General features: G+C 42.1%; 1 protein-coding gene across 1 annotated transcript; it reads right to left on the bottom strand.

The window, feature by feature from the left end:
- Window positions 1-265: 265 nt before the first annotated feature.
- On the bottom strand, window positions 266-10066 carry LOC114555452 (protein limb expression 1). The gene is made up of 6 exons (XM_028577845.1): window positions 9991-10066; window positions 9274-9470; window positions 2152-2292; window positions 1961-2056; window positions 751-828; window positions 266-670 (listed from the first exon to the last, which is right to left on the bottom strand). Exons 1-6 carry the CDS (start codon window positions 10064-10066, stop codon window positions 266-268), a joined length of 993 nt encoding a protein of 330 aa, XP_028433646.1.
- Window positions 10067-10550: the final 484 nt, after the last annotated feature.

Below are 10550 nucleotides of genomic sequence, written 5' to 3'. Positions count from 1 at the left end.
AAAACAGTGTTAATAAGGTTAGAACAGTATTACTACACAATTTAACACAATAGCTGTAACTCTTGTGCTTACAGAACACTTATGTGTACACTAAACCTGAAGACCATGACCATGCTTGATATGTTCTGTTCTCCCAAACAGTTGTAAATTTCCAGTGGCAGAGTTTTAGCTCATTCAAATGACAACTTCCATCCTCTACCTTCTGCTTCAGTCTATTCATTTAAGTCATTTAAAGGCACATAAGTCTGAGCATGGTGAAGGACTGTTAGTAGGGCATGTGTTTGCCAGAGGTTTGACAGACTGTTTGCTTTTTATGGAGGGTTGGTGAAGGACTGTAGGGTGGAGTTATCTGGACTTCCGTGTCCTGGCTGTGTAATGTGTGTAAAGGAAGTTGTTCTTGCTTGTATGTGTGACTGGGCGCCTCGCTGTAGTCCTCAGGTGTGTGGTGAGTGTATGCTTGACTTAGAGCCAAGCTGAGGATCTCTGTCTTTTCCTTGTAGAAGCGCAGCTCTATGCCTCGCCGCCGGGCCAACACCAGCTCCCTCTGCGCCACCTGCAGTTCCTCCACGAGTCGCCCCGGTAACCTCTGCTCCCGTCCGAGCCAATCCAGAGCCATGCTGCTGCGCATGTACTCATCAAGTCCTCGCTGAGAGTAATAGGAAATCACACTCTGAGGGGGAGGAGAGAACATTAGCAATCATCAGTTTGTAGCAGCAGATATACTGATTATGTTCTTGGCAGGACCTGTACCTGTCGAGAGCACTGCCTTTCCCTCAGAGCCTTCAGTGTCCCGTTCCACTGCAACAACTGGAAAATTGTCATCATCTCCTACACAGGGAAAGGGGGAGAAAGTGGGTTAGAATGAGATGGGTGGAGAGAGAGAGAGAGAGAGAGAGAGAGAGAGAGAGAGAGAGAGAGAGAGAGAGAGAGAAAGTCTTGTGCAACCCCCATGAGTAATGACTTGAATAACAAACCCAAACATCGAGCTCTGTGTACGTAGGTCTGACAAAGATAACATATTATGTGGCTTCTTCTTGAACCCACACCTAAACTGTGGATGATTGGTTTGAAAGGTTATTGTAAATCTTTATGCACCAGGTAGGTTTCACCCTGATTTATAAAACACTGTCTGGCTAAACAACTGCCATGTGTTAAGAGCTAGTGACAATAGTGTTAAACAGAGAAAGTATATACATTAACTGAACTTGACCTCATAATACAAAGATGGAAAACATGACACAAACGTTATCTGGGGTCGAAGTCCATGTTGTATCTGCTGGCCTGTTTGCTCTGTTTCCAACTGTGCATCTGCCCTATGCTACTTGTTAACGGTCCTGTACCAAACTGCAGACTGCATGTATAAATGATCTCAAGCACTGACAGCTGCATACCTCATTGTTAATGATGTGTGTGCAGAGATTTTAATGTACTGTATGTGTGTGTGAATACATTCACTTGTCTGTGTAGGTAAATGTGTGCACGTGTGGAGGTGTGTGTATTACTTGGAAGCTATTCATCTCTGTGAGCCATGGAATGATAATGAACCCATTTCCTCCTACTAATAACCCTCTGTCTGCAGACATATGCTTATTTACACAAAGGTAGAAATATAAGGTGTTTCATACCATGACTCCCTGCTGCAGTCTAACTGAGAGTGAGATGGAATGGGAATACATTAGCAAAAACATACTAGAGGGGTAATGATAACAATGGAGGGTGGAATAACCACCCAGTGGTGGTGATTCCTGTTATGTTTGGCTTAATAATTCCTAACTAGGTAAAACGATAATGCATAAATTCAGGGTCTATTAGATATACACTTTTTAAGTTCCCTTCACAGACAAGTACCTCTTCACAAAGCCTGAATCCTTTGAAGTAAATCTTTCATACAATTACTACATGATTTAAAAGCACAGCTACAAGAACATTTAGCAGAATAGGCCTTGGCTTTATGTTTTACCTGGAACTCAAGCATGGTCCTTCCTATGTAGGAGTGGAGCAGCAAACTGTAGGTTCCTATACTGGTGCTTGAATCACAAGCATCTTCTATAGAGACCTTTACAGAGACAACAGTGCAGGTCAGCATTCATGTTGAGACTAAGTTCTTGCAATAAGGTGCAATACTGTGTGTTTGCACTGGCTCACACTCACAGCACTGTCTGTGGCCGCCTGTTGTAAACTCTGAGTGATGAACTGAGGATTAATACGTCGACACGGCAGCTCGTTCACAAGTGAGTTCATCAGGGCCACACGAGCTGCATCCCTCCGAGCCTCTGCCTGAGTGTCACACACCTGTGGATGAGGAGATGATGAATATGAAGGGTTAAAATGTCAAAAGGAGTGCAAAAGAGAGGGAAAGATTTATGAAACACTGCAACTTTAATCAGAAATCTCTGTCAGTCTGCTGATATGTGTGAGCCGAGGGTTGACTAACTTGAGTCAATAAGTCCTGTCTGAATATGGGAACCCACTCTTAGTTAAATTATGATGATTTTACACTTCGTTTGAGCTAATCATGGGATCAGAACTTAAATCACCAATGAGATTAGAACATTAGAGGCATTCACAAATAACCAATCACATGCCTTCTCTGATCCGGGGGCAGCTGTCTGGGTCACAATGAGCCCATTGAGAGGCATTTTTGGATTTAAACAGAACATCAATTTGAAACAACCTTAAAAATGTGTGTGACCGTGTGTTTATTCCCACTGAATGACATTCAAGTGTTGCTAGTGAGCACTTACCTCTGAATGTGAAAGTTGATGTAATGCAACAAATGCTTTTGCTCAGAAAAACAACAGTTTGTAAGAAAGTGTGATTCTGTGGCTGTTATATTTTATAATTTAGTTGATTTGAGTTGATCTGTTCTGTGCTGCTGCAGCAAAATGAAGAGAAGCAATTGGAGATTAAAGCTGCGAGCAGCGATGGACGGGCCCTCGCGCCTCTGCGCACGTCGGGGTTACCGGCGGACGCCGCTCCTTGCGACCGTGCATTTGCGCGGCACTCAGACGCCACAAACCGTCACCAATGAAAAGGGAACTCCCCGCCGAATTCAACGATACCTCACACAAGACTCTACGTCATACGGTTCATTAGCTGTGAAGGGGGCGTGGCTAAAGCATAGGGGGCGGGTCCAACCATCACCAATTAAAAATGAAGCCTCTGCTGAGATGAATGATACCTCACACAAGACTCTACCAAAGCCGGTCTACGGAAAGCCGTTCCACTCCCTTTCCAGCCCCATTGTACCGGATTTTGGTTGCAGTTCCACCAGAGTTCCACTGGGGGTGATCGCGGTCCAGTGCAAAATGAATGGGACTCTATGGAGCTAGACGGCTAAATGTGTCTCTTTCGCCTGATTGTCGTTGAGAAACTTCAGATTTGATTGTAGTTTTTGCAAGTTCAACATGGGTTATTGGTCGAAAGTTGAATGAACGAGTACTTATGTCCTTTTGTAGCCCATAACACGCTAGCATTCTGCTAATGAATGCTGATTGGTCAGTGAAGGACTGATTACGATCGGAGATCCCGCTTGACGGCATCCCGTATATGTGTATGACGTCATTGACATTTTAAAAGTCTTTTTAGAACAAAAAAGCCACTTTAAAAAAAATCTAACACACAACTGTGTATTTTCTTAGCCTCCTCTTTCGAATGCAACATTCAAATTACTAGACAAAAAATTATATCCTGAGAAAAGTGGGTTTTGAGGGGTATAGCTCCATAGAGTCCCATTCATTCTGCACTGGCCTGTGAGCGGCCCCTATATGGAACTCTGGTGGAACTGCAACCAGTTCAGAAGCCGGAAGTAACGAGGGAGTGGAACTTCTTCCTATATTGGAAATTCTTTGACTCTACCTTAAATGGGTCATCATGTATGAAAGGGGGCGTGGCTTGTAATCAGGGGTGCAGTACTACGCGCCCCTCTGTGCTTCCGTTGGAGCAGTCACCCCTCATAGTCTAATAATCACGGTGTCTGTTCCCCGACTCAGATCGGTTAAATCAAAGGTAAACAAAAGATGCGCTATACTTAACAACCTAATTGGAATTAAAACGACTGCAACGATAGAAGAAAATAGGAAAATTAGATGTGGACTATTAAATATTAGATCTCTGTCTTCTAAAGCATTATTGTTAAACGAGTTGATATCAGATAATAACATTGATTTATTTTGTCTTACTGAAACCTGGCTGGGCCATGAAGACTATGTTAGTCTAAATGAAGCCACTCCTCCCAGTCATATTAATACTCAAATTCCTAGAGGCTCAGGCCGAGGAGGGGGAGTTGCAGCCATCTTTGATGCAAGCCTGTTAATTACTCCTAAACCTAAATTAAATTATAACTCCTTTGAAAGTCTTCTCAGAGTTTTTATCATGTTTAGTCCTTAAATCAGACCAAGTACTTATTGTAGGTGATTTTAATATCCATGTGGATGTTGACAATGACAGCCTTAGTACTGCTTTCAACTCATTACTGGATTCAATTGGTTTCAGTCAGAGTGTGCACAAGGCGACGCACTGTTTTAACCACACCCTTGACCTTGTGCTGGTATATGGTATTGAAATTGAGGATTTAATAATATTTCCGCAGAATTTGGTATTAACAGATCATTCTTTAATCACTTTCGAATTCTTACTACCTGACTATATTACATTAGATAAAAGCTTCTACACCAGATGCCTATCTGACAGTGCTATAGCTAAATTTAAAGAAGATATTCCAACAGCATTCGACTCTATGTCATGCCTTAACATAACAGAGGACCTCTATGTTAACCTCAGTCCCTCTCAAATTGATACATTTGTAGACGGTGCTACGACTTGCCTACGGACGACCTTAGACTCTGTTGCTCCCCTGAAAAAGAAGATGACGAAGCAAAGGAAATTAGCACCTTGGTATAACTCCCAAACTCGCAAATTAAAACAAATCTCGCAAAACCTTGAATGTAACTGGCGTTCCACAAAAGTGGAAGAATCCCGTTTGGATTGGCAAGAAAGTCTCAAAACCTATAGGAAGGCCAGGTCAGACTATTACTCATCACTAATAGAAGAAAACAAGAACAACCCAAGGTTTCTTTTCAGCACTGTAGCCAGGCTGACAGATAGCCACAGCTCTACTGAGCCATCTATTCCTCTAGCTCTGAGTAGTGATGACTTCATGAGCTTCTTTAATGATAAAATTATAACAATTAGAGATAAAATTCATCCCCTTTTGCCCTCAACTTCTAACGCTTCACCTTTAAACGCAGCGTCGCTAGAAATAACGACTAGTCTCGACATATACTTAGACTGCTTTTATCCTATAGACCTTCAACAATTAATGTTAAAGATATCCTCAGCTAAGCCATCTACCTGTCTCTTAGACCCCATCCCAACGAGATTACTCAAAGAAGCGTTACCCGTGGTAAACACTTCATTACTAGATATGATCAATATGTCCTTATTAACAGGTTATGTACCGCAGTCATTTAAAGTAGCTGTGATAAAACCTCTTCTGAAAAAACCCACCCTCGATCCTGAGGTCTTAGCAAACTATAGACCTATATCTAACCTTCCCTTTCTATCCAAGATCCTTGAGAAGGTGGTTGCTAATCAGTTATGTGATTTTCTACATAGCAATAGTTTATTTGATGACTTTCAATCAGGATTTAGAAAGCACAGAGACGGCACTGGTGAAAATTACTAACGACCTTTTAACTGCTGCAGACAAAGGACTTGTCTCCATTTTTGTTTTACTAGATCTTAGTGCTGCATTTGACATTGACCATTCAATCCTGTTACAGAGATTGGAACACTTGGTTGGCATTAAAGGAATTGCCCTAAGCTGGTTTAAGTCCTATTTCTCTGATCGATCTCAATTTGTTAATGTTAATGATAAATCCTCCAAGTACGCTAAAGTTAGCCATGGGGTTCCTCAAGGCTCAGTGCTTGGACCAATTCTATTCTCCTTATATATGCTTCCTCTAGGCAATATTATTAGGAAACACTCAATTAACTTTCACTGTTATGCGGATGACACCCAATTATACTTCAACGTCAATCAAACCAGACGAAACCAGTCAGCTAGCTAAATTTCAAGCGTGCATTAAAGATATAAAATCCTGGATGGCCTATAATTTTCTGATGTTAAACCCTAACAAAACTGAAGTTATTGTACTGGGACCTAAACACCTCAGAACCTCATTATCTAAAGACATAGCTACTCTGGATGGTATTGCCCTGGCCTCCAGCACTACTGTCAGAAATTTAGGAGTTATTTTTGATCAGGATATATCCTTTAATGCCAATCTAAAACAAACCTCAAGAACAGCCTTTTTTCATCTTTGTAACATTGCCAAAATTAGGAATATCCTGTCTCAAAACGACGCTGAAAAACTAGTCCATGCATTTGTTACGTCCAGGCTGGACTATTGTAATTCCCTACTGTCAGGTTGCTCAAATAAGTCCCTTAAGACTCTCCAACTGATCCAGAATGCTGCAGCGCGTGTTCTCACAAGAACTAAGAAAAGAGATCATATTTCTCCTGTATTAGCTTCTCTGCACTGGCTTCCTGTTGAATCCAGGATTGAGTTTAAAATCCTTCTCTTGACCTTCAAAGCTCTAAATGGTCTAGCACCATCATATCTAGAAGAGCTCCTAATACCCTATTGTCCCACTAGAGCACTGCGCTCCCAGAATGCAGAGTTACTGGTGGTACCTAGAATGGGAGCAAGAGCCTTCAGTTATCAGGCTCCTCTCCTATGGAACCAGCTCCCGATCTGGGTTCTGGGGGCAGAAACTGTAATCGCTTTCAAGAATGAACTTAAAACTCTTCTATTTGATAAAGCTTATAGTTAGGGAGTGAGGAGTTGCAGTGTTCACCTAACTGAGTTTTTCCTCGCCACTGTCGCACTGCTTGCTTTTGAGGGAATTACTGTAATTGTTGGGGCTTTGTAAATTATAGAGTGTGGTCTAGACTTACTCTATCTGTAAAGTGTCTCGAGATAACCTATGTTATGATTTGATACTATAAATAAAATTGAATTGAATTGAATTAAACATAGGGGGCGGGCCAAACCATCACCAATGAAGAAGGAAGTCTCTGCTGAGTTCAATGATACCTCACACAAGTGTTTACATCAATCGGGCCATTAGTAATAAAAGGGGGCGTGGCTTGAACATAACTTTTCATTGTTAAGGCCAAACCATCACCAATGAAGAAGGAAGTCTCTGCTGAGTTCAATGATACCTCACACAAGGGTATACCTTAAACGGTTCAAATGTTATGAAAGGGGGCGTGGCTTATGCATAGGGGGCGGGCCAAACCATGACCAATAAAGAAGGAACTCTCTGCTGAGTTCAATGACACCTTACACAAGACTTTACCTTCAACAGTTCAAATGTTACGAAAGGGGCGTGGCCTGAGTAAGTGGGCGTGGTCATATTATAGGGGCCGGCTCAGTATCACATGTAGACCACACATTCTAAGTTTCATGTAAATCGGATGATGTTTGTCATATAAGGCGCATTTCCTGTGGCCGGTGGGCGCTATGACCAAAAGTCAATTTTGGCCTGTAGGTGTCCTCAGGCCTGGACCCTTGTCCATCGTGAGAAATTTCGGGCAGATACGACAACGTACACTCAAGTTACAACAACTTCTTTGTTCATCTCTAAACACTCAAAATGGCCGCCATGCCACGCCCACATCGTCTGACGAAAAGTTTTTCTTTTAATAACTTTTCATTGTTAAGGTGTTGGGATGGTACAGACCAAGTTTCTAGTCCATCGGATGAAATCTGTAGGATGAGTTCGTTAAAGTATAGCACCTTGACTTTTAGGCCTACTTCCTGTTGCCACTAGGGGGCGCTATGACTTTAAGTAAATATCGGCCTTTATTTGTCCTCAGGGTTGGCTCTTATGAATCCTGAAAAGTTTTGAGGTAATCGGACAACGTACACTCGAGTTACACCCACTTCCTGTTTTGGCGGCAAAACGCACAAAATGGCCGCCCCGCCACGGCCACGCCCTATGACAAAAAGTTTTTATTTTAACAACTTTTGATCTTTAACTTCTTAAGATGGCACAGACTGAGTTTAAAGTTGATCGGATGAAATCTCTAGGAGGAGTTCGTTAAAGTACGACATGTGGAAATGGCCAAAATCGCACTAATTTTGAACTTTGAAATAAAAATGGCGGACTTCCTGTTGGGTTTAGGGTATGGCTCTAATGACGTTTTTTGTACATCCTGACATGATACATATGTGTACCAAGTTTCGTGAGTCTACGTTAAACGCACTCCAGGGGCTCAATTTTTAAAACTTTCTAGGGGGCGCTAGCGAGCCATTTTCGTGCGACTATTCCCGAAACCCTTAAAATACGTAAATTTCACCAGACTTGATGCGACCGCCAAATTTGGTGAGTTCTTGAATATGTTAAGCCCCTCAAAAAGGCAATTCATTTGCCGTAATAATAATAATTCCTTCAGTTTCAATAGGGCCTTCGCCGCTGTCGGCGCTCGGGCCCTAATTAGACTGTGTTTTAGGTGGAACGGTGGATCAGTGGATGGCACTGCTGAGTACTAGGTTCGATCCCCAGTCCTTTCTGTGTGGAGTTTGCATGTTCTCCCTGTGTTCGGGTGGGTTTCTGGTTTCCCCCCACCATAAAGACATGCATGCTGAGTAGCTGCTGTCATTGCCCTTGATGTAGGTACTGGCAGTCCCCAGGCGCCGGACTATGGCTGCGCATTGCTTCTAATGTTAGGATGGCTTCAATGCAGAGGATACATTCCTTGTATGTGTAAATCTACTTGGCAAATAAAATAAATATATTGTTATATTATATATATTATAGACCTTTTCAATGGAATTCCATTGCATCCTGGCCCTTATTACACTGCAACAGGAAATCAACTTGGGGCCATTTAGAATGTTTATGTTTATATCTGTGAAAAGGTCTAGTATTATTACTACTACGTATGTGTAGTAAATTCAAAACAATAGCCAAACTATCCATTTACATAGAATAACAAACTAAATTTGGTTAAATGTGTTTTTTATTACATGTACAACTGATGTTAGTGTTTCCACGGTCTCTGCAATTTCACCATCAAGACAGAAACATCAACTGCATCATGTAGCTTAAAAATACTAACTTCTAGCTTATTGCCGGTCAAGTATGTGTACTTACAACTTCACATTAAAGACAACTGGTGTCTCACTGACACATTACAGGCATCTTAGATTAAATACCAAGTGTAGGAATCATGCCATACAGCACAGATGATGATAAACCCACCTTATAGTTACCAAAGCAGCTTCCTCCAGGCAGGGTGACATAGCAGACGTATGGAGGACCAGGGGACGGTGCAGACTCATACAGCAGCAAGCTCTCTGTCTGGATGGCTACAGAACCATCTGATTCACTGGAAGAACCATTTAACCCACCTGTCTGCCTCTGCTCCCAGAAGTTATGGAGCATGACCACTACATTCACTGCACACAAATGGACACATTTCATCAGTCATGATTAACTTGTTTGTAATTGTAAAATATTTTGATAACTTTCATAAAAGGTTTCTTCTAATGTCACTCTGATTAAACCTGTGAGAATGTGTACATTTGAACATAAATATACAAGCCAGACCTCTGTAAATCAGCCTTCTCAGACAGTGTTTATTTAAGTAGAATTAGGAGCTGTAAGTGCCACCCCATAACTTATACAAATCAGCATTTTGTTACCCTTTTCTGACCCTGAAATAGGTTTGAAAGTTGCCTGTGTCCTTCACTGTGTGCTAAACTATGCCAGCAGGGATAAGTTGACTGACACTTGCAGGAATACTTTGCAGGAAATGTAACAAAGTAATGAGAAAATAATTTATTGCTTTGCCTGTTTTTGTATAATTTACGACAGTGGTTAACACAGTTTTGTAGCAATTTGATTCAAATATCTAAAACAAAGATGTGTCTATTTCCTGTTTAATTAAGTTTCTCACAAAGCTTCTCCGTTACTCACAGTCTTTGGGGCTGGTGTCGGTCTCACTCTGTGACAGGTATGACATGATGCTGTCCTCCACTTCCACGTTACTCATCTTTACTTCCACAGCTGCCTCAAACAATCAGTCCACTTGTCGCATCAAAATGGTCCATCAAAACAGCAAACATGACCCTATAAATGAGCAACCACCACCGCCATCACAGCTCAGGATGGGAACATCATAAGGAATAAGCTCAAAATCTGAAAGTCCCTCCACTCTGCCTTTCTCCCCTCCTCCTCCTCCTCTCCCGTGTGAACATCCCACCAGGGTTTCTCTTTTGAAGCGGACCACCTTTGTCACCCTCGCTGCCAATTAGCTCAGAGGGCCCCTCACTCTTTCTATACACACACACACACACACACACACACACACACACACACACACACACACACACACAGAGGTGCCGAGCTGGAATGCTGAGCCCCTCCCTTCGTGCCGTGCAGCTGGCTAATCCCTGAACAGAGCTGGACAGTTAAAGACCTCCACAAAATTGCCAAGTTGAACCACAGATGGCACAATGTACCACATTGAGGAACAA

The sequence above is a fragment of the Perca flavescens genome, chromosome 5 (assembly GCF_004354835.1).
Source record: "Perca flavescens isolate YP-PL-M2 chromosome 5, PFLA_1.0, whole genome shotgun sequence".
Taxonomy (NCBI): Eukaryota; Metazoa; Chordata; class Actinopteri; order Perciformes; family Percidae; genus Perca; species Perca flavescens.
Note: the sequence above shows the minus strand (reverse complement) of the source record. Positions and strands in the feature narration are given on the sequence as shown.

Bases quoted from the DNA above. Each gene is read 5' to 3' on its own strand.
- LOC114555452 (XM_028577845.1), bottom strand. From the start codon at position 10,066: ATGAGTAACGTGGAAGTGGAGGACAGCATCATGTCATACCTGTCACAG. The intron at 9,471-9,990 runs GTGAGTAACGGA...ATTTGTGTGCAG, and splicing joins CGACACCAGCCCCAAAGACT to TGAATGTAGTGGTCATGCTC. The intron at 829-1,960 runs GTAAAACATAAA...TTCCCTGTGTAG, and splicing joins GGACCATGCTTGAGTTCCAG to GAGATGATGACAATTTTCCA.